This window comes from Colias croceus, chromosome 12 (assembly GCF_905220415.1).
Source record: "Colias croceus chromosome 12, ilColCroc2.1".
In the NCBI taxonomy this organism is placed as follows: domain Eukaryota; kingdom Metazoa; phylum Arthropoda; class Insecta; order Lepidoptera; family Pieridae; genus Colias; species Colias croceus.
In genome coordinates this window covers 7,962,372-7,987,918 of record NC_059548.1, presented here as the reverse complement: position 1 = coordinate 7,987,918, position 25,547 = coordinate 7,962,372, and the positions used below count along the sequence as shown (strand labels likewise).

The 25,547-nt window shown below is 30.9% G+C and overlaps 2 protein-coding genes across 7 annotated transcripts in view; one reads left to right on the top strand and one right to left on the bottom strand.

The window, feature by feature from the left end:
• LOC123696496 (polyhomeotic-like protein 3) overlaps positions 1 to 3,412 on the top strand; it is a 185,003-nt gene extending 181,591 nt beyond the window's left edge. For all 6 annotated transcript variants that reach the window (XM_045642691.1, XM_045642690.1, XM_045642693.1 and 3 more), the window contains one exon: positions 951 to 3,412. In XM_045642691.1, coding sequence (XP_045498647.1) covers positions 951 to 1,199 — 249 coding nt within the window. In that variant the 3' untranslated portion in view covers positions 1,200 to 3,412. The remainder of the gene's footprint in view (positions 1 to 950) is intronic.
• Positions 3,413 to 3,940: 528 nt separating this feature from the next.
• LOC123696146 (UNC93-like protein) lies at positions 3,941 to 24,586 on the bottom strand. The gene is made up of 11 exons (XM_045642191.1): positions 24,432 to 24,586; positions 17,152 to 17,379; positions 14,611 to 14,773; positions 12,244 to 12,367; positions 8,599 to 8,744; positions 8,129 to 8,247; positions 7,613 to 7,772; positions 6,384 to 6,524; positions 5,812 to 5,938; positions 4,694 to 4,814; positions 3,941 to 4,127 (listed from the first exon to the last, which is right to left on the bottom strand). The coding sequence occupies exons 2-11, from the start codon at positions 17,370 to 17,372 to the stop codon at positions 3,992 to 3,994; spliced, it is 1,458 nt and encodes a 485-aa protein (XP_045498147.1). The 5' UTR covers positions 17,373 to 17,379; positions 24,432 to 24,586; the 3' UTR covers positions 3,941 to 3,991.
• Positions 24,587 to 25,547: the final 961 nt, after the last annotated feature.

The following is a 25,547-nucleotide window of genomic DNA, read 5'->3' as shown; positions in this document are numbered from 1 at the left end:
TCTAATTGTACAGCGGATGTTTGAGGTGAAAATTGAAATCATAACGATACCGATTATCTGCGAGAAAAATAATAAAAAGAAATAATCCTTCTTACATAATAAATGTGAAAGCTTCAGTGCTTAACTAATAGAAGTATTTAAAAAAATATTTTGCGCAAATTTTAAGAGAATTTACTAAAAATACCGTCGTCATCCGCATAAGCAAAGACGGGACGGGAAACTTGATCAGAATCTATTAATCTTCGATTTCGTTTCATATTGGTCAATATTGTTCCATTTCTAGTTAGTTGTAAATTAAATACAACTGCTCAATAAAACAGTCGTAATTAAATACACCAAGTGAAGTTTTTAATTTATTAGGTACAATAATTTTATGTATCTCCCGCTGCGATCACAGACGACATACCATTTTAGTCGCATTATTAAAACACTTAAAAGTTGATAATACGAATAATCAAATATTAATTGACTGTAGCATTATAAGCGACACTTATACGTTATAGACTCTACATAGTTTTAAGTATTAATGTCTTAATAATAAAGAATAACTAAATGTGAATAAAATATACTCATTTATCTATCTTTTAATTTATTCTTAATTGCTTTAAGAATACGTGCACGTGCTCGTGAATTTTATATTTTTTTTCGGGAAAATTATAAAGTTCTATAAACTTTTCTCAGCATGATCTCTCTTCTTAATATTGGACATTACTATTATATACTTTAGTCCATATCTTTATTTTTCAATTAGTGTACCTTACAGACTAATTGTACCATTCTCTTACAATGAAATTAACGGACGTTTACTCCAATTGGTCTTTTCTAAATCTCATTAAGTAAAGCTTTATTATCAGAAGGCTTTAGCCGTTTTATTACATCCTATCGACATAAAATACGACTTAAAACAATTACAATTCAGCCTCAAATTTAACGTTTGTGTTTATTTACAGAATTTCCGTGAACAGAGGATCGATGGAGCGGGCCTGCCGCTGCTAACCGAGGACCATCTCACGGGCATGCTGCAGATGAAGTTAGGGCCCGCGTTGAAACTCCGAGCGGTGTTGGCGCGAAGGCTCGAGCCCTGTGCTCAGTGTCAAGCCAACATGCTCCTCACAGCCCCGGTCACACCCAACACACCCAAAATCAACGGCGCCGCCTTAAAATCCGAACCCAGAAGTAATACGACCAGTCCTAGTTAAAAATTGCATTTTAGACAACGAACTACTTTTAGGTTAAGTGGTCTTTGTACTTAATTCGTATGTGTATTTACCTTATTGACTGCCTGACACGTAAAATATATAGGTGTGCTTTATATTAGAACATATTTTTCAATGTGCTTGTATTTTACGTGGCATCCAATCAATAAGCGTACCGAGTGACGTCGTATAACGTTTTGTATAGAGCCTGTTGTTGGAGTTTTTACGTAGTAGTTCTAAATTAAAGACTTAAACGGTTGTTATTGTAAACCCGGCCAATTTCTACTTTGAATATTTTAAGAACATCACAGATACTTAATGCTTGAAAAAAAATGTAATTTCGGACTGAGTTCATTCACACAGTTTTCTATTAAAATAGTTTTTTTATCCGTCTCGTGCTATTGACAGCTACATATTTTCAATAACGACAACGTTTGCTTTCGTACCTTAACGACACTTAGTCAATCGGTTTCTAGAGTCTTCCTGTTTATAGATTATTGCATTTAGTTTCTACTTAAGCCTAGGAATATTAGCTAAGCGTTTGTAAATAATGTTAAATGTTGCCGTCCAAATATTTTCGCTATATTTGGTAAGAGTTGTGTTGTCAATTGCTAATTTAATATAATTAACTACTTAACAAAAGAAGTGTTGCACGCAAGCGACAGATGTGAAAATTATATGAAGTTCGGTGCTATTTGACCCTGTTAGAAATAATTTTAGATGTAGATTGCACTTGTACATAGAGGGCCTTTGTAAAGTTATTCATATTGAGGCTACGTGTACTGAACACAGGGTCATCGTTACAATCTGTATATATTATGCGATATAGTTTTATCGATGTATGTTTACATCACATTATATATAGCATTTATTTGTACCACACCTGAGTAAAGCTCATTATTTTCATACCGCGTGTATAGACCAAGCGGTTACATTTTAAGTCGTCGGCTGATAGAATGTGAATTTATCGATGTGAAATTACATTGTTTAGTCTATTCGATACGGTTGTTAGCTCTACTTTACTGCCGTATATACTGAGCAATGAAATGCTAAATCGGTACAATATCGCATTCTCTTCGCTGAAGGCATTAGTTCATACGTACGTGTAAATTCTATGCACAATATTCTCTCGAGTTGTTTTACCATATCTGTAAATACGTACAGGTTTTAATAGTTTTAGAAGGAAACAGTATGTTTAGTTATGTTTTATTACCTGTGGTAATCTCCTTAATTGCCAAAATAGATGTAAAAACCTGCAAAAGTTAGCTTATAATCTATTTTCTCCTGCAAGCATAAACTACATCTCTTACAGTTTGTTTAATTATATGTAAAATATGAAAAATTATAAAGAGCTTATACGGTGCTAATACATACAAATTAATAAACAAATATCTGTGCCTTAATCCAGGTCTTCCTAAAATATATTTTCCCTAAATAAACTACAGTAAAGTTAATTATTCATTGTTATATTATTACGGTTCTACGCTTTAATCGGACAATAACAATAACATTTATAAAGTAGGTTAATTACGACGAATTTGTAGTTAATTATTGTTATATAGATTTGAATGTTACTGCTTTTTAACGTAATTTTACTGTGGACAAGTGACTTATGTAAATTGTATGTATTTAAGTTTTGATTGTCATATTGTAAGTCCGAATATCAAAGACAAATATAAAAGAACTTCTATTTTTTAGTTAAATTTCCTTGTTTGATTGTTTTTGTTAAATAAATGTCTAATTCGTATATTCCATGTATCATTCTGTGACTTGTACACAATCATTTAAATATATAGTATACCACTGATACTAAGTATAGATATCATTTTAAATAATATTGAACAAAGTTCACGATTTATAGACTTATGTCGTAAAATTTTGACATGGTATATTATGTAATTAAATGCATTGTAGTAAGACCATTTATAAATAGTTACATCTCACTTGAATGATAACATGGATGAATAGTTTGATTTGAAACACATTTTATAAGCACAAAAATTTCTTTTTTTGTTCGGCTTAAAAATATACTGTCTTTGATATTGAATGTGCATAATAAGAAGACAAGAATGAGGTTTTTTTAGTCACTGTTTAAATCCTTGTGAACATTAATATTAATAATTAATTATATAGCCTATGTAGATCTTAATTCCGGATTAAGTTCGATCCATTTTAAGTATTTATGTGAAGGAGAATAAAAACAATGATTTTATTGATTTTTTGTTTTATTTCAAATGTCTTTTAAATATTTACTATTATATTATTTGCTAGGAACGTATACAAAACTTCACGAAGACTATTATAATTTTCCTTATATTAAAGTCTTATAATTAAGAGGAAGTATAAATCCTCATTTAATTAAAATTACTTAATATCACATCTTAACTTCACAATCTTCGACAATACTTACTGAAAATATGAAGTATCAGTTATTAGAATTATCAGTTATTAGATTATTATTAATATTATAAAAAAACTGATATCCAGTTCTGAGTATCGATTCGCTTACGGAGATTAAATCCAGGACCTCTCCAGTCTGAACATATAATTATTATAGATATTATAACAGGTACTATCATATAATAGCAATACCGTTATTATCAATTAATTATTGCAACAGAAATGTATGAGAACACGCTTGTTATGAATTTTAAATTTGAACAATAAATAAATTTCATGGCAATGGCCAATGGTAGTCATATTTGAACCTGGGTCATCTGCAATATTTGATGTCATATCATTTCCATCTGTTTTAGTCAATAAAATTAAACGCCTGTAAGTTAATTAGAGCAAAATCACTCTCGCTCATTTTTCTCCACAAGCTCAAAGTTTCTCTCTTGATGGTGCCGCCTCTTCACTCGATATTCCATGACTTCTATTAGGGTGTATCCTGAGAATCCTAATATAAGCAGACCTAGGAGTGTGTATAATCTGTAAAGATAAATAGCATTCTTGTAAATAAACAATATTTAGTAACACTCACATGGCACATAGAGTCTTATTACAGAAATTTCCACATATAACGTCGTTTTTATTGATAATTATTTTCAGAAAACCAACTACTTTTTACGAGTTTCACGAATACTAGCTGTGCCCCGCGATTTCACCCGCATTGCTGTGCTTCTGTTGGTCTTAGGGAGATGATATAGAGCCTATAAACCTTCCTCGATAATGGGCTGTCTAACACCAAAAGAATTTTTCAAATCGGACCAGTAGTTCCAGCGATTAGCGCGTTCAAACAAACAAACTTTTCACAACAAATTTATAATATTATTATAAATTTCTACAAAACAAAATGTTGTACCTACATAAAACAACCAAGTAATTATAACATCTGCGTATTTGCTTAGATTTTTAGACAAACTATTTATGATGGCGTCGCTCAAATAGATTACATATTACTACAGCTATAACAAGGCTATAACTAACCTAACTTTCCTTCTTGTTCTAATTTATCTCTATAATCAGATATAATAAAAATATAATTAAAGATGTACCTGGTTCTAACACAGAGATAAGGAGCAGAGGCATAAGAGAGAACGCTGCCGGTAGCTTCCCATAGCCTGAAGTTTGAATATGCCGCTTCTTCGTCACCAGGGAACAATATTCCAGAAAATGCTGTAAAAAATAAAAAGTATAATTACCAACAGAAACTAGAAAGTGCATTACCAGTTCTTATTTGTGTAGCTTGTGTGATTACAATCCCAATCTTATTAATCATTATATTAATATTAAGCTATTGCATAGCTTCTATCGCGGGCCTTGAGCGCGGGGACCGAATCCAGAAATTCCGTAACGAAAAAACCTCACGCTCCCCGCTCCGACGGGCACGGAGGTGTGGCTTGAAGGCATGCTATGCCGCGGCAGTCCCCGAGTGCCACACGTCTTTTTTTACTAATTCTACTTTTATATTATAGCCTATAGAGTATTTTCACAGGCTTCCTAGTTTCCTACCTTTTCAAATATCTAATCGAACGTAAACCATATAAGATAAGATCAATTCTTCATAATCGAGTTGTATAAAAATTATAACGAAAAGTCAATTTAAAGATATTGTTATTAAAAATTCCATAGATCGCTGGTCGTGATACTTCAAAGGTTAATCAGTACCGTTTATTATCCTGAATCACGTTTCCTAAATGGAATTAATAAAAATTGACAACAAAATGTATAAATAAACATGATTGAAAAAAAATATTACCAATAAAGTATAAAATAAACTTATCCAAGATTCCTGTTCTGAACTGGCGTAGTAATTATAGCGAAATGTCCTTTCTCTATTTAAAATAAATAAACAAAATCAGAACTGGTTTATTGTATTTTACAAGATAATATATTTAATAAAGACGTCATGAAAAATATTTTAATGTTAATTGATTATAAAGTTTTTATAAAAGCTTTCAAATTCATACTCGAACATTTATTTATTCATTCAATAAGACTTCTTCTAGAAGCACTTTTGAACTGTCATAACATTATAATATAACTAAGATGATAACATCGAGATATTTGTAAATTTCGACCAGAAACCAATCCTATAGTTATAAGCTCACGTTCTTCACACTTTTGTGATAATAATATTTTCCACAAATAGTATTTTTTCATTAGTTCATACCATTGACTTGCACAAGCCAGACAGCGTCCGCAGTCCCCCAGATAGCTGCTAGGAAGTAGAACATGAGCCACTGCGACGGGTCTGGTCTCCACAGGAGCAGTGCCGTTATGAGACACAAATTCAAAATCTGAAAATTAACGTAACGAATATGGAAGAATGATCAACATTTATTATCATCACAAAAATTGTATCTAATATGCTAACAATGTAAAGAGATGAAAAGCTTTTGGCTTGTAACATTGCATAACATTTATAAAGGTTTTCTAAGTAGATAAATTGCGTATCAATTTTTATAAAAATAGAGTTATATTATTTATTTATTAACCATTGCTGCTATAATGATAAAAATTAACTTTTAAAAAAGGGACTAGAGATTGATATTCAATATTTAGTTGACTCAAGTATTATCACAATATAGGTACTTACAAAATTTTACATAAGAGTATGATAGTAAAATAAATACAGGATAATCACTAATCAGTGCTTGCAATTTGCTAGTCTAACTAGGAATATGGTCTCTCTCGTAAAGCCATAATATCACATTACCGTTTCTAGAATCGCATAGAACTAACCAGAGCGGTAAGCATAACAGGGTATCTTCCAGTAAGCTTGACGATCGCACCAGCCACAGGCGCCGCTAGCGCGTTGAAGACACCGAAGCAAATCATCACGAAACCAATGTTCGGGATGCCGTATGCGCAACCGACAAATGCCTGAAAATGACATATATGTATATAAAGTTAGTTCTTAAATATAGAAAGATTGTTTATTTTAAATAAATAAAGCCTTGGTATGTGAAGATTTAAAGTTGTCATTTTTTTTAATATTAGCTTTTTAATATATATAGGTTATAATATGAGCTTTTTAATAAGTTTTAGACATAAATAACTTTCTTTGCCTTTCGACTTATTGTTAGAATATGAAATAAGTCTGAACCGTTGTGTGAATGATGTTAGATCTCGTATAGATAAACAGAACTTTCAGCTATCGTAATAGATACATCATACTTATACATAATCTTCTCACTCTCTCCAATCACTGCTTGTAATAAATTAAAGAAAAAAATCAAGAGTCATTACGTTTAAATACTCTAAATTTAATATGCTTTAATATAACAAAATAACACAATAGACATTATCACGACAAACTTTTAGTGAAAGGCGACCTTTTGTGCCTAAACAACCTTCAACCAAAATACTTGACCACGTTCAGGAAATTGGCACACTTTAACGTATGATGTATCTATTCGTACTTCCTTATAGAATAGATAAATTATTGTTTCCTTCCTTTTCAGTAAATCACGACTTGTTTCGAACAATGAACAAGATCACTATAAATCTTTATTGACAAATAATAGTCGTGTTTAATTAAAAGAACTGTATTGCACGATTATTATTCTAAATTATCTCTATTATTTAATTAAACTATTTAGCCTAAAGTTTTGATGTAATGAAATAATAGGATGATAAAAAATGAAAATTATCCATAAGACATATCGGGTCAATGCTTTTAAGCATTCGTTACAAACCAACATAACACATTTATTCATTCAAAAGACCTTTCATCTGTATAGCAAACTTATACACGTTGAAATATTTCCACTGCAGAACATATACTCAAATTCCCGACAATATCCATCATTCATCTATTACCAGTCGTCAATAATTTCTGATTGATCAATCTGTATCTGTATTTTCGTTGGCGACGTAATAATACCTTCTTTTCTTCCACATACAACTTACAAATAACCTATAGAGGTATATATAGATATACCTCTTAAAGCCTATTATATATTACTAACCTGTGTAAAATCAGCAGCCATAAACGCCTGTTCCGCGCCAATGTAACCAATAACAGGCAGAAGGAGTAGTTGGTACTTGTGCCGCAGTTGACGCAACGTGACCGCCAGCAGCTGCAGACCAGACTTGCCGTGGGCCATTGGCTGCCGACCTGCGTTGTACCTGGAAGATGTGGGACACTATGGTAGTATAATAAAATTATATTAATATACTGTATGGAATGAGTATATGATAAAACGTATAAAAGCTTATGTTGCAGTTCATAAACATTATAATCTACTAAAATTTACAACAAATTCACAATAGGACTCGGAAGTACTTTGAAATTCGAAAATGACTACTTAAATCAGTCATTTTTATAGGAGTTCGAGTTTATGGATGCGATATTGTGTTTTCAATATATTATAAAAGAAACCCTCCATGAATGTTTTCGGGAAAAATATATCGGGATAGCAAATTTACAGGAATTAAAATATGTAGGTACCAGTCAGTTTTATATATTAGTTTTTACAATTTACCTGCCAAGCGAATCCACTCCAACAGCAACAAGGATGGTCGCACACGCCATACAGGCCAAGTATACACCAGCTATCACTTGTATCTTCAGAGCTGAAGGAGGCTCCAAGTTCGTGTTCTCCTAAACAAGATGACGTTAGTTGCAAACTTATTTTGGATAATACTAATAATTGATGGTAGTGTTAAAAAAAGCTCTTTGATAAGATTTTTTTTAAATTACTTCAATAAAGTGTTTAGAAATTAGAAATCAGTATTCGTTGTAAGATTAAGAAGCCTTAAAAATAATACTGAAAAATTATTTACACCAAGCCATGATTGAAAGCTTACGTAATTTTAAGACGTTCCTCTGTTATTTATTTAAATTTAGTATCTTTTTATTTATTTCAAGATCTCTACATTTTAAATTTATTCTTTTATTGTAATTTGTGAATAAAAATCTGTATAATTTATTAAAAAGGTGTACATAACTCACATGAGCGTCACTCCCACTACAAAAGTTGACACCACAAGTTGCCCCATAGTCGGGTGTTGTTTCTGTGTAGTTGATCAACGCAAAAGCTTTTGGCGCCAAAGTTTCGTTCGCGTATGTGCTGATATCGCCCAAACTTGATGTTAGGACTGTAAAATAATAATCCATACTAATATTATAAATGCGAAAATAACTCTGTCTGTCTGTCTGTTACTCAGTCACGCCTTAACTACTGAACTAATTTGCATGGAATTTGGTATAGAGATATTTTGATACCCGAGAAAGGACATAGGCTACTTTTTAACCCGGGACATAGGATAGGTTTTATCCCGGAAATCCCACGGGAACAGGAACTATGCGGGCTTTTCTTTGACTGTGCGGACGAAGCCGCGGGTGGAAAGCTAATTATTAATAAGTACTATCGACGAACGAGCAACGAATTGCTAAAATCTTACAAAACAAATATATTTATTATATAACAAATATATTGGATGAATGGTGGTAACTGACCGATTTTTTTTTGCAAAGATAATCTATGAAGATCTATGAAAGTGATCTAAGCTTATTAGAAACCTTTGTTTATTTTTCAAAGCGAATGAAATCTATAAAAGGTAAGTTCTATAACTAAAATATCTTCGTAACAAAATAATACGTTATAGGCTAGCCGCTAGAGCCACAAACCACAAAATACACCTAGTTATAAACAAAAAAAAAGCTAAAAACATGTAACAATAAAAAACTTATTCGAGCTTGTTACAATTACGTAGTTAGTTTAAATTAGGTCCAACACTTAAGCTCACGTTCTATATTTATTTCAAACGCTTTGCAAATAGGTGTAACGAATGAATAAACATCAGTATCAAATCCAAGGTAAATGGACATTCACTTTGGACCCGGAAGGGCCCAATAACCTGTTCTTTGTTTTAGCACCAGTTGGTTAGACAATGACTTAGTATTTTGGGTAACAATGTGGCAAAAGAAAAAATACAATAATTATTTTAACTGATTATTTTAACGGTAAAATAATGATAATTGTCCCACAACACATTAAATTCTCTAGAGGGCCTCTGCGTGTTGGACCTGTGTCCCCACGTAAGCCTTCCAAAGGACCGGGTATCTTCCTTATGGCGATACCCGTGTATTATGGAGAGAGACATAATAATATATGATAATATTTAATTTCTCATGTTTCAAAACAAAAGATGAGAAAATGTGTCTCTTTTAAAATTATTTTTTAAAATAAATATATATACTTACAAAGAAAGGCAAATAAATATATTTCAACACTATAGTATACATAAAATTACACTATTAAAGTAAATATCAAATAAAACAAATGTTTAAAAAGCTCGCGTTTCAAAATCTAGATTACTTATATTTTGGTCTAATAAATGCGAATTTGGTAGAGATCATTGATAACATTTCAATAAACGTCCGGTTCCATGGATTAACAATTAAAAAGAAACATTAATTTATGTTTTAAAAACACTAGTATTAAATAGGAATCCATATAATTACTCAATTACCATACAAATTAATTCTTATACGTATTGAATATAAAAAGCCTATACTGCTACAAATATAGCAAGAAGAAATTAACAACAATGCAATTGCTACAATAAAACTATTCGTTTTGTTTTTGGAAAACTAAACTCGCTAAAATTGCTTACTTGGGAAAGCAATTTATATCTATACTTCTATAAAATTATTCTCAAACTCTAACTAACATTAATAATAAGGACTCAGCCTGACAGCAAAGAAAAGCATAATAATGTAGACACACCAACAGTTAAGTTTATGACAGTGGCTGTAACGATTTCGTAACCGTTCCTTGTAATTACCTTGACACGTTATTACTAGGTTAGATTCTGATAGGAGATAAATATTGATACAGACCGAATGCAGTCATAAATAAATAATATATCGTATTGTTACAATACAGTTGATTCGCATCGCAAATACGTTCTAATGATAATGCCATGTTTTGACGAAAATGTTTATTGTTTTATTAACAGTACTAGATTTCCGCCCGCGGCTTCGCCCGCGTTTGCAAAGGAAAACCCGCATAGTTCCCGTTCCCGTGGGATTTCCGGGATAAAAACTATCCTATGTGTTAATCCAAGTTACCCTCTATATGTGTGCTAAATTTCATTGTAATCGGTTCAGTAGTTTTTACGTGAAAGAGTAACAAACATCCATACATCCATACTTACAAACTTTCGCTTTTATAATATATATTAGATAATAATTTTTAAACTATGTAAGAGCTACTTTTGTGTACTATATAAAAATAAGTCGGGTGTTCTTTCCTGGCGCTATAACTCCAGAATGCACAAACCGTGGGAAGATCTCGGGCTCCGTGAGGTTTATAATAGCAAAGAAAAGGTGTCTCTGGTGGCGAAACGGAGTTCGCCCGGTTTGCGAGTTTGATATGTAATTTAAATTTGTAAGGACGTCGATTTGTAAAACAATTAACATGAGATTGACAATGTAGAGCATAGCAACCAAATAGCAACAAATGATAGCAATTCCGGTTAGAACAATCATCCATGGTGACAAGGATTACAATAAAATTGTTTTATATTCTCGGTATTGTGCGTGAGTCATAGATAATCTATGAACGCGGAATCGGCAATCGATTTATTTATTTTTTGCTCCATATATAGCGCCACACTTATACGAGGCACCACCGTGACTATTTTTAAATTACATTACTTTTTGTGAAACTAAATTTCAATGGCAGTATTTTGATTATATAGAACAATAGCGATTGTATTTCTACAATCCGCAACTACGATTTTTCCTTGGTGAAAGTCGACTTCCTAATTACAATGCCAAAGGAAACTCGGTCTACGAGTATGACTTTGATTTGGTTTACATTATTTATATTTAAAATTTTAAAGTTGGTGTGTTGGTGATTATAGATTAGATAATTGTTATTTATTACATGTAATGTTCACAATGCGAAAAATTACTTCCAAACAACAACAAATGTTGTGAAAGAATAAACATAAATTAGAATATAAAGGCATTAGATATACAGACATGACCCCTTAAATGGTCCCTGGATATCTGAATGTAATTTCAGAAGATCTTATGTTGTGATATTATGCCTTTCCTTTATATTTAAATTATTACACCAAATTACTTATAATATATATTTCATTGTATTTATCAGAGCATGAATTTGTAGAGAATGGTAAATAACTTGCATTTTTTATACAATGTGCCCAGAGCCAAATAGCAGGAAGGTAAAGTACAAACTTTATAGATACACGAATAATGTAAAAATTAGTAAGACTAGGTTTGGTTAAATAACGCTTGACAAATATGTAGGTTAGTAGAAATTTACCTTTAAAATGATACAAATGTAGCATGATTAACTTTTTGTGGACACAATCGTTTAACTAATCTCCTTGGATAAAGGGCATAAAAACATTGGAACCCACCCAGTGGTTCGTATGAAGGATATCGACTTTTCTCTAAGGAAATAAAATTATTAATTTATTTAATATTTAAATAAACTTTTTGCTTCATTTGTTTGGACAAAAAATTGTACCTTTCAAATATAATATTCGACACGCCTGTGAATTGAGGTGTCGAAAACGATTTACTCTATGTTATAAAGAATGTAATTGTGTTACTTACTCGCTGAAGATATAAGGTTGCCCCAAATCTGTGCCATTTGGTAGAACATGAAGAAAAGACCAAAGAATCGAACCACCAACACATCCGCAGAGACACCAGACAGCTTCGCGTAGGGTTCCGCAACCTGATATTTAATTTTAATTAAAATAACGTTTAAAACGTTTAAACTAGTAATAAACTTTGAGAAATTGAATATATAACAGCATTACGATAATTACATTTAATAATTTTGCATAAATAATGTCAACTCCTCGAAATTAATACAAACAAAACTATTACCATAATGTACTCTATGATTATGCTTCAGACAACTTTAAACTTGCATACTAAATTAAATAGTCGTACATAGTATAATAATATTATGAGCACGCCTTTATAAAATATCCTTACGACATTTTAACCAAACCAACGTTTTAAATGGGAGTCAGATGTGGTAAATCATCAATTTTGGTAAAACATTCAGAATTGAGAGGTTCAATATAGGCAACTTTTTCAAATCTATCATCACTAGCAGTTGAAATATGGATAATCTTCTAAAATAAGTCGGGGTTTCCTTCCTGACGCTATAACTCCAGAACGCACGAACCGATTTCCACGGTTTTGCATTCATTGGAAAGGTCTCTGGCTCCATGAGGTTTGTAGCAAAGAAAATTCAGGAAACATTTCGACAGAAATGCGGGAAAACCGGGACAATCATTTTTCACATACAGCGCCTTATGTAACATTTCGTTTGGTGTTTAAACTTTAAACTACGACATATTATGGTGGCGAAATTCGTATTCGTGGCGTATTCTTGTGTGAATTCAGCCTTACTTTTTAACGCGAGCCTCGTTGACACAAATTATAAAATACGACACTAATAAATTGTTGTCTAAATGATTTACGTTAAATAATTATTATAAATTGTTAGTTATTAAAGAATATGCTAAAACTAGAATAAGAATATGCTATTACAAAATTTGTTATATTTACACATAACTCCTACGAACCCTTACGATGTCAGGACCCCATAAACTATATTAACTGAAATTGGGAAAACGAAAGCATAGCGCTTTTCGTGAACGTATGAGCAAATGGCGCCAAAGTTACAAAATTGTTTACATAGAAATGCCTAAAAATCCTTCAAACACTAATTTCCATAGCAACATAATATCTTGCGTATACATTGTGTATAAATTTTTATCGAGCAGGAACTTCGATTTTAACAAAATCATCACGTATGCAAGATCGTTGGTTTTTTTTTGCAAATGCAATAACATATATATGCAAATTAAATAATACTGTATTTGAAGTCGAGATTCCAGTGATTCAGAACATATGACGACCTTAACATGAAAATCTAAAATTCAAATAATCTTGCACCTGATAACACTTATTCAGTAGTTGGTGCTAATTTTGATGTGAAAATTGAAACCGTGAGAAATTCTATGTATGTACTATTTGGCTGTGATATACGTGGTCATTACAGTCAGAATAATTGAAATAATGTCCTATTAAGTTGTTAAATTGTATTGAGATAGTCAAATTATACCATTCATTGTTATTATAAAATTTCTTCGATACATAGGTACTAAGTATTTATTACAAGTAATTAACGATGGACTCAACACAAAATTTAAATGCAAAAATGACGCATGTACCTACTCAGTTAGCACTGAAGTTAACAATTAATAAATGGAAAGTTGAATAGTCCTTCAAATTAATTTCATTTTATTCAAATACATTTATTAACGAATTGTCATTTGACCGAGGATAATTAGGAACATTCATGATTCATGATTCCTATCAAAATCGCTGCACGAACATTTAGATACTCGTAGGTGGTGTTTATTCATGAATAAATAACGAAATTTAGCAATCATAGAGGTACATACAAACAGGCATTTGGTTCTGAATCTATTTATTTACACTACTGCATAATTATATTGAAAAAAACTAAAGCACCGTCAATTATTCAGAACTAAATAAATAAAATAAATAAATAATAAATAAAATAATCATCTAAATCCTTTCACCCAGTCTTAAATTCTGGTGTAACAAGCCCAAAATACAGCCGAATTTATCAATTCGATAACACCACCCACCCAATTTTACACGAGGAGTTGATAACCTGTGTTGAAAACGCTATTTATTAAGACACTCTACCATTTATGTTAACACTAGCTGTGCCCTGCGGTTTTACCCGCAGTGCTCCACTCCGTCTTAGCGTGATGATATAATATAGCCTATAGCCTTCCTCGATAAATGGGCTATCTAACACCGAAAGAGCTTTTCAAATCGGACCAGTAGTTCCTGAGATTACCGCGTTCAAACAAACAAACAAACTCTTCAACTTTATAATATTAATATAGATTATACTAGACTTACCACAGATAAATAAGTACACTTAGCACACCAAAGAGGTCCCCCGCCAAGCCCCACCATCATTCCCGCGGGAACCAGGGTGTGTAGGCGAGGGTAGAACTGCGCTGCGATGAACGGCATGTAAGGTATGAAGGATAATGCCACTGTCCACTTACATCCTAGCCATCTGCAATAAAAACAAAAGATGACTACATGGTAATAGCAGAGAATAATATAATACTACTAGCTTACCGCCCGCGGCTTCGCCCGCTTTCTCTAAAACGATTTGAGATTTAAACTATCCTATCTCTCAAGTTGGATCGAACTGCACATGGTGTGCGAATTTTATTATAATCGGTTAAGTGGTTTAGGAGTCCATTGAGGACAAACATTGTGACACGAGATTTATATAATATTAAGAGAAAGATACCTACCAGAGTAAGTTAGTAGCAAAAAATGCAAATATATGAAAATTTTACCACAACTCAATATGAAAACGCAGTAATAGCACAGATGACATAACTAGCAGGCATTAGATAACCAAAAGTTAGTAGCAAAAATGTAATGCAAATTTTACAACAACATCGTAATTCGTAATATACCTATGTATTTTCTATTTAATCGGGGAAATTGAATGTCGCTTAGAAAAGCGACATTCAATATATAATTCAAAAATAAACATTAGAATGTTTATTTTTAACACTTTTAGTATGAATTTAAATTGATCATTTAAATACTTAATTAGATAGAATAAAAGAGTATAAACTATAATGCAACACTTAATAAACATTCTCTATTCATTTAATCGTAATCTAATATCCTTTTTCATTAACACAATTAACATGGACAATCCGTATTATAAATAAGAAATTGTGTACAAAACGGAATTTGGTTTTTTCTCAGCAAAAAGGACAATAACGAGAATATAAATATTCCGATAATTCACTTCTTGTAACTAGATAAATACAATAGCATTGACCCAATATAGTGACCGACCTTACAATGGTCACTTGTGTGTTTTGTCTTTGAATGGCAGTTCAGATATTAAAAGTGACTAACAAAAACTATTGTCCTGCAAACATTTTTCCATATCTCAAGGTGGATATCAAGGCATGCAGATATGGCTGAAATTGATGGCAATTATACCAAAGGTAGAGCTAGCGTGTATTTTATTAACGGTTCGATACAAGAAGAAGGAAGACATAGATAATAATGTCTTCCTAGTATGCCCACTCTCATCAAATCAATTCAAATATCTTTATTTTGTATCTGAGCTATATCAAAAGGTCTCCTATTTGAGGGTGTAAATTTTCTACAAAGCGGGAGAAGCTGCGCATGGTAAGCTAGTCCATACTAATATTATAAATGCGAAAGTAACTCTGTCTGTCTGTTACTCAATCACGCCTAAACTACTGAACCAATTTTCATGAAATTTGGTATGGGGATATTTTGGTACCCAAGAAAGGACTACTTTTTTGGATACTTTTTATCCCGGGAAAATGACCCAATCCCGAAAATCCCAAGGGAACGGGAACTATGCGGGTTTTTCTTTGAAACCTAGTAATTGATAAAATGAACTTGACTCTACACAACTTTTGAATTTTTAATGTCATTTTTAGCAATTATGTTCAAAATACGGAGTCAATTAAAACAAAACTTATAAAAAATAACTATTTTTATTTAATCATCGTTTATATTATACAGCCAAATATTTGGGTTCATTATAATCTTATCTATAAAGAAGTAACCGACATATTAGTAACCGAAGTTTGGGCTCATCTCGCCCTTTTGCCCTTAACTATCAAACTTATGTAAGTATTTACTATAAAACATAATAACTCCGATTTCTAAAATCATGATGATAATGATGAAGTTCTATAGACAAAGTGTTTACATAATGAATATTTATTAATTAAAGGAAATAAAATAGTAATACATTGATAAACAGTAGTAGTAAAAGTAAAACCTTTACGTACGTCTAAAAGTAATTGCAATGGAAAATGTGTTTTTTTTTTCAATTGGAAATACTGACATTTAAATACAATGTTGATTACTTAATTAAATAAATTGTTATTATTTATTTATTTAATGATTTGTACTAATAAAAAGTCGTTAAAACTGATTTCCAAAAAAGGCAGAAGTTTGCAATTATTTTTATATGGTTTAATAACCATGAAATGACACAACATCCGTGGATAAGATCTATAGCGACTTAATTATTTCAATTAAAAATATTTATGTGATATATTGAGAGATTTATTATTGTCACAAGCTATTAACGTAATTGTAATCATTTATTTTAATAAAAAGTATAAAGTATGCTCTACATTATAGTAAGTAATAAGTAATTTATCTTAAAATAAAGCTGACCATTATTTTTTCATTATCTTACTTCTGTTTCTATTAGAATGTAGGTATTAAGTAAGTATACTATCTATAGTATAGAAATTTGTAGAATATTAATTTATTAAAAGTATTGAAGTATTATTTTTCAATGCGAGACAATATTTTAATGACTGCGTTCTGTTCAAATCTTTTTCACGTATATTTCAAACATATACTCACTTGATAACCATAGCTGGTAGAAACACATTTGACAAGATGAGAGAGAAGTATATAGCCGCTAGTGTGAAGGTGCCGGCCGCGGCGTCCGTGTTCACTGAACTCTGGAGGTTGGCAGCTCCGTGGAAAGCCGTGAAGTGGATCATGAAAGCGAAGCCCAGGACGAATATGTTCCTGTTTATACGCCATTTTTCGTTCGTCCCGAACGCTATGGATCCTGGCATGGTGGATCTAAAAGTATGAAAATTGGTATTAGTTGTTTAAGATTGTTCTCTATTATTACTTCTTAAGTACTGGTTAAAAATTTGTGTTTACTATACAATAATAACTCTACATGGTAATGTATGAGCAAATGTATCGTAAATAACGAAGTTTTGTAAATTGAGTAAATATTGGTATGTTTGTATGATTTTTAGTCTATTTGTTATATTTGTGAACAAATCAATAGAAATACATAGACTTAATAGAAAAACAAAAGTTTTATTGTAGCGTACTTAAAATAACTATTAAGCAATAACCACATTGGCATAGTTAATTGTTATAAAATAAGATCATTTCCACGTGTTTACTGAATAGCATTAACGTCGAGTATAATTTAATATTTCCCTTATATTTAATTTATAGTTTGGCTTAGATTGTCGCACAAATTGGCAACAAAATACATTGTTAAAGGTTAACAGGTACAAAATTCAAGATTTATCGCCCTCTAACAAATATATTAACTAACATGTCAATTTAAACGCTAGTTGGGCAAGTCACATATTGGTAAGAAACATGTATTTTATTAGAAACTAGCTGTGCCTGCGACTTTGTTTGTATGCTTGGATTACGCGTGGTTTTTCCCACACAATTTGCAACTATCGTATTTATAATATATCTGTAACGAGTAAGTTACTCATAATCATTACTATTGTAAGATTTAGCAGTAGTTGTTCCCGAGATTGGCATGCCATTTCAATGCAATTCGTTGGGCCTACAATTTTGACCGCGTGGGTGTCGATAGAGAACGGAATTTCCCGCTTAATTTACTCTACATAATATAAGTGTATGTACCCTTTCTCATTAAATTGGCTAAATTTTCGAATCTACCAAGTTAGTTCATTTTTTATTTTTCATTTGTAAAAAAATATCTAGGTGTCATATTGAGTAGCTGCGCGATGATTTTAAATATCTCTTTTTGTCCTATATAAACAGACAAACTACAGACTTATGAACCAATAAGTATTATTGTAATATTGTGCAATTTATGTACAAAACGTGCATCATAATCATAATGATACATTTATCCGTCTCTCATATTATAATTAAAAAAAATCGTTCATATTACTATGAAATAGATAAAGATGAAGAAGTTATTAAGTGAATAAGGGCACAAAATTCAAGCGATAACGGAAAGAAATATGAAAATGAAACAGTCAATAACAACAGAATTTGTATTACTACAATATTTCGTTTATTATTTACAGAAACTTATATTTAAAACAGTTTAATTGATAGCTTATACAATATCGCAATGAATCTGTGGGAGGATAATAAATGCAAAAATATCCATAAATCTACGTCATGGTTTGCACTCTATGTCCGAAGTAATTGTTTCTGTGTTCCGTTTTGTAATTTGTTTGATCAATCAAGGTTATTATGTAGGTCTTACACGTACTTACGTGCTATATGCAAGTCTTCGTATACGAGTTAAAGTATAAACGTTTACAAATGTATTTATATACAATTTTCCATTGCTCTATAGTATATATCGTTGCCTTATTCTTTGCTCCATAATATCATGGACATCTAGAGTATATTGGGTCCATGATAATATAATGTATAATTTTTTCCGGTCTAAAGCCTTAATTGATAGTTGATCTTTTTTTAATCAATACCAAAAAATATAGGTAAAAAAAATGAAATTTTAGAACAACTTAACTTACTTATTTTTCACAAAACTTGTGAACTATGAGAATATACAGTATGATCACAAATCACAATCCTCTTTAGTAAAGAAATAGTAATTCATATTATAAAATTTACCCTTCTTTTTAGCAAAAAAAGTAAGCTATTTATTATAGTTTAGACCCTGCTGTAAATTTATTCAAAATCAAAAATTATTTATTCTCCATTGCCACTGCATAATTTACATAATTTGTGTTTGAAACCTTCTGTTACGTAAATAATTCTGGTACTAGCCTATTGCGAATTAAAGAAGGCCATCTAGCATGTCAATACAATAAATAATTAACACTGCCCACATAAAATATATTTAATTGCACCTCTAAAAACTAGAACAATTAAGGTCATATATATGACCGTATTAGCATTCAAAGATATCAATCAAGTTCAATAGTCGTGTATAAAATAATAAACGAACGTGACAAATTAATTCGATATCCGGTTGTAAACCTCCTGTTTAAATATTATGCAAACAGTACATGCTGTAATAGATACGTGATACTATGTAAGGTAATTACAGGCGAGACAATTTGGTACTGTTTCTGAATTCGCAATAAGCTTAAAAGTAATGTACGAATGGTTTTGTCTCTATGGAAGATGTCACCTTTGCTACAGTTTTTCTTTAGTAAGGAGTTTTTTCCGAAATTATAAGTTAATGAGTTTATAGTAAAATACAATCGGTGAAGGAAAATATAGCGACAGTCCAAGAATCATAAACCACCCGCCCCTTTGCTATACATAAAAAAATTAAAAGTTTGCGACACGTAACATCTGCCCACGCACGCCTGAAACCACATAATAGACCTGAAACCTCATAATATAGAGATATCTTTACAGTGAGCTAATGATGATGTTGATCATTCACCCTTCTGATAGTACCTTTTTTTTCAGTGCCGCGTCAACACAAACGAGATAAGATAATGTTTTTATCAAGATTTAAGCTACATGTAATTTTAGTCTTGATAATAATTATTGTCTGCGTATAACAAAATGTTTCTGTGAACACAAATTCTTTATTAAGTAGTAATTAAATCTCAACAAAATAAATTTATACTTATATTATAAAGCTGAAGAGTTTGTTTGTTCTCTCTTGTTATCTCCTCCTCGTTTTTTTTTTGAAGTCGGTTAATAAAAGGACTAAGATAATAACGATGCAACGTCTTACAACGTAAAATAGGTATTTGTAAAGTAATAATAGTTGTAGGCAGACTTAAATGCATGAATACATTAAAAATAAAATTAACCGCAGGGTTTGTGGTCACAACAAGTCTTGGGAAAATATTAATGTCAAGCGTCTCTTACTAATGGGAATTCCCTGGAATGGAAGTTTCTACAGCTTTCTGAAGACATTTAATAAAACTGTTGATTATTTCTTATAGAGTCGATAAAAAACCCTGATACCTTGAATAACACAAATATAAACTTATTTTAATTGAAGCAGGGGTTTCCCTTTCTTGAGATTATTTTCTGTATCTCTTATCTGCGGCATATACAAGCTCATATATGTATAAAACATTACATTCGGTGAGGTCAGCTTAGGGTTTAGTTGCTTCAAAATATAACACATTTTTATTTTCAATAATCATTATATTTATAGAGTGTAATTATATGCCTTAACGAAAATTATTTATTGATAAACGGTAGTAAAAACGTAAAAACTGGCTAAGCAAATGAATCTAATATATGCTGAATATAAGTAGACGCCAACTTTTAATGATTGTAAATTACTCCCATATTTGTCAAATCCGCCGATTTCTCAATGAAAATACCAGAAAATACCTACCGTGCAATATTAATGACAACTCACTTATTAATGACTAGCTGCGTCCTGCGGTTTCAACCGCGTTAATGAGTTTTTCCTTTTAATTCTAAAGTTCCTAATCCAAGAGTTACTCCTAGGTAATTACATCGGCTATCTGTCTGTAAAGGCCCATCTTTATCGGCCTTTCCAGAGATTAGCAGGAATAAACTGACATACAATGCTAAAATTACTATTTTGATCGTGTTACCGATACAAACAGATACTCAAATTGTATTATTGTTATGGTATAGATTAATCATACGAGTTGATTTAAACGTGTTTTATAGATTGTAAATTGTAATACCTACATGCATTTGCATAGTTATGATAATGTTAAATGCATATAATCAATCAAGATATTTACATCTTAGAGCTCAATGTATGCGCAAAGTGAATCCATACTATCCATACTAATATTATAAATGCGAAAGTAACTCTGTCTGTCTGTCTGTCTGTTACTCAATCACGCCTTAACTACTGAACCAATTTGCATGAAATTTGGTATAGAGATATTTTGATACCCGAGAAAGGACATAGGATAGGTTTTATCCCGGAAATCCCACGGGAACGGGAACTATGCGGGTTTTTCTTTGACTACGCGGGCGATGCCGCGGGTGGAAAGCTAGTAATTTATAATTTTATATGAACAATGAAAAATATAATTTTAACAAAAATAAGATACATGCTTGCGCTTTGCGTTTATGACTGTCGTCAAACATTAAAGCTAGTAGAAAAGCTTCTTACTTTCTAGTTAAAGCCTCATTTTTTTAGTAAATAGTATTATTTATTTATTTTTTCTATAGAAAGTACATAATATAAGGAGACTTATTTTTGTAGAGCAAGCAATTCGCTAGCTAAAGCTGGCAATTATATAATAATTGGTAACTTAATAATATATGTAAACTAATAAACACTGAATACTTTCAATCTCTTAATACTTCCATAAATAATTCTGATTGCCGACATTAATGTAATCCAAAATATTAACCAACGTAACAATTCATTATATTAAAAATCAATAAAGATATGATAATTAAAAAACATTTGCAATTGCAGTGAAAGCGATTGTAAATGCGTTTACAGATAAAGCCTTTTGATGTTATTTATACATCGTAAAATTTTGGATCATAATCGTATTACGCCATATTATGTTCCTACACATAAAAAGCATACAGAATATGCAGTTTTAATGTTTAATCTTCCTTACTAATATTACAAATGCGATTGTATGTTTGTATGTATTGTATAATTAAGATTTTATGTGTTACATGAATTTAGATAATGACAGTTAATCTCTAGAGTCTAGACTGACTAGCCAGCTGCATTGAGATAATATTATATTAATGTGCATAGGGATGAATGAAAACACAATTGTTGTTCCCTTTTCCATATCTCTCAACATATCATAATAAAAGAAATATTATTTCAGACAATAATAAGATAGTAGATAAGGTTATTAGTTTTTGCCGAAAAGATTTTTTAACATTGTTTACGCTTTATAAATAGAGGTGACGGAATACGCCGTGTGTAGAACATTTTTTTGACGCATTCGTTTTTTATTCATATTTTTACGTACTCTTTTTATCAATATAGTTAATACGAATAAAAATATTACCTATGCAAAAAACCTGTTTATTTTTTATTTTTTTTAAAGACTTTAATTCTTCGTTTATTATAATAGAAAATATGTTATATTTTTTTAAATATTTGATGAAATATAAAAAAAGCTTCTAGTTACGTAGTACTTAATCCTACTACTATTATAAAGGCGAAAGTTTGTATGGATGTTTGTTAGTCTTTCACGTAAAACTACTGAACTGATTACAATGAAATTTAGCACACATATAGAGGGTAACTTGGATTAACACATAAGATAGTTTTTATCCCGGAAATCTCACGGGAACGGGAACTATTCGGGTTTTCCTTTGCAAACGCGGGCGAAGCCGCGGGCGCTAGTAATATACATACATATTTCTGTCAATACATATACTTTTCTAAATACAATTAAAGATAATCAATTATTATATAATTGGAAATGTACCGGTTATTCCGGTATGTAATTATATGCATATTAGGTTTTTCTTCAGCATGCTCTACATAATAAAAACGTTTCTTCTTGAAGGCAATTTAAAATAAGATAAATAGGAAATGCAAATAAATCAGTCGAAAAATATATCAGTTAAAATTCGTTGATTTCCTCAAAGAAAAGTTCAATTGTATGAATTTAACACTGCTCATATGTCATGGCACAGTATTACAATATTTCCTATATTGTAATACTGTGGTCATGGTTACAAGAAATAATTCATAAATTAATTATATCTCAAAATGGTAAATGTATATGATGTACCTATGTATAATAAGCCATACTAATACGGATTTTTTTTTTATATTTTCTTACTATTTTAGTATTTTATTATTTAGTTAAATGTCACACTGAAGCAACCTCCCGTTAACTTTCAAAAAAATTAAAATTTTATCAATCAATCAAATTTAACTAAATCGATACAGCTATTCTAGAGGTTTAGCGAGGCAAGCGACCAGTAATTGATAATTAATTTTACTATATTTCATAGAACCTTTATTGAATTATCATATATACATTGATTTTTGACCGCCTTTGATATTTTCGTACAAGACGTGAATTAAAAATAGATTGTCTTAATTTTAATGAACAATAAATGTGTATGAATTATTTTATTGTATCGGAAGTTAATTTCATAAGAAGCATGTAGGTATATATAAGTACTTAATGTAATGTATTATCATGTACATTTTAAAAGGTTTATTTGTTTACAAAATAAGTACAGTAATTTTTAAAACTACGTTTTGTATTTTACTAGCTGTTTCCCGCGGTTTTACCCACTATGGTCCGCTCCTGTTGGTCTTAGCGTGCCGATATATATAGCCTATAGCCTACCTCGATAAATGGGCTATCTAAAACCGAAAGAATTTTTCAAAACGGACTGTTCCTGAGATTAGCGCGTTCAAACAAACAAACAAACAAACTTTTCAGCTTTATCATATTAAATAATATAGATTTTTATTGTTTAATTGATCGATAGTACTTTTTAATTTTTATTTAAATCATCTAAATATTTATAAAAATCATACTAGTCATTAGATAAATGCAATGGTTTTATCTAGGTATACTAACATTATAAAGCTGAAGAGTTTGTTTGTTTGTTTGATTGTTTGTTTGAACGCACTAATCTCGGGAACTACTGGTCCTGTTAAATATTTCCGTTTCACAATTTTGAAAATTTATTATATTTAGATTTATAGTTTAAGATTCACTACTTTAAAATTAAATTAGGTAGGTACTACTCTAAATTCAGAAAAAACAAAAAATTAATGATTAATTAATTTAAATCTCTCTAAAGACTTCTTCTTATTGTGTGGCATTAAAAAATTAAGTTTTTCATGATATACTACAAAATATCGTATTTACGATTTTTTTGTAAAATTATTAAATTTTATATCCTTACTCCAAACTCGATTTATTGAAATATCTTTATTATTTTTCACTAAAACTCACCTTTTATCACGACACTCACTGCACACAAAATTCGCGATACTTATAGTAACCGTATGAACCGTTCTATGAGCTAATAGGACCCTAACTAAACGCACTCAAACCGACTGAGACCCGTAAACCACGCCGCGTTTCCAATGGACTACTTTCAATTTTTATATCACGTACAAGCTTTATTTATTACTTAGTGCTAACTGCTGAGCAAAACTGCAGTTATTTTATAAATGCAAAAGTGTCTGACTGTAACTTTTGTATGTTAGGTACGTTACGTATTTTAGAATGAAATGCATGTGAGCGAAGCAACGGGGGAAGTGAATATATTATATCAATAATTCTGCAATGTACTTCTCAATAATAAAGCAATATTGAATATAATATAATCACCCACGTAGCGTATTTCTCGAACTTTGTTCTGTAGGTTCGAAAGTGCTTCGTGCTTCTGACTTTCGTTTTAGTCCGTTTTCGTATCGACAACTCGAAACGTTTACGATACGAAACCTACAATTAATATTCGTGCTAGGGGTACAGTATGTAGAGCGGGCAACCCGATCTCATCGTCAACGATAGAGAAACAAAAAATGTTACAATAACACTTAATAAGAACAGTTGATAAATGAAATATAGTTTTATGAGTTTTATCTATATAGGACTTGAGAATTTTATTGATATTGCTAATTTTCATCTATCGAAATAGTTTACATATCACCTTATTAACCACCTTCTGCATAATACAAATACTTTATACATAGTATGTTATAGTACTTTATACTTTCTAGTAGCAAGACGTATCGTGTAGAAATGGAAACACGAAATTCGCAACTTTACAAGCAGCCTTTGATTCTGCGATATTATCATTCATTCAAACAATCGATTTATAACATAATAATGTAATTTGCATTTATATTTGTTATTATTGATTGTTTATTGATGTTGATATTTTATCACTTTATAAAGGGGTAATAATAATACTATGGTGCCTCCATAATTCCATATACCATTTCACAGACGATGCAATTTTTTTTTTAATATAGATACTGATTTCGAAACACATTGAAATAATGATATGATATTTAGAAGTATAAATATTATAGAAAATAACAGAAGGTACCTAGTTGAATA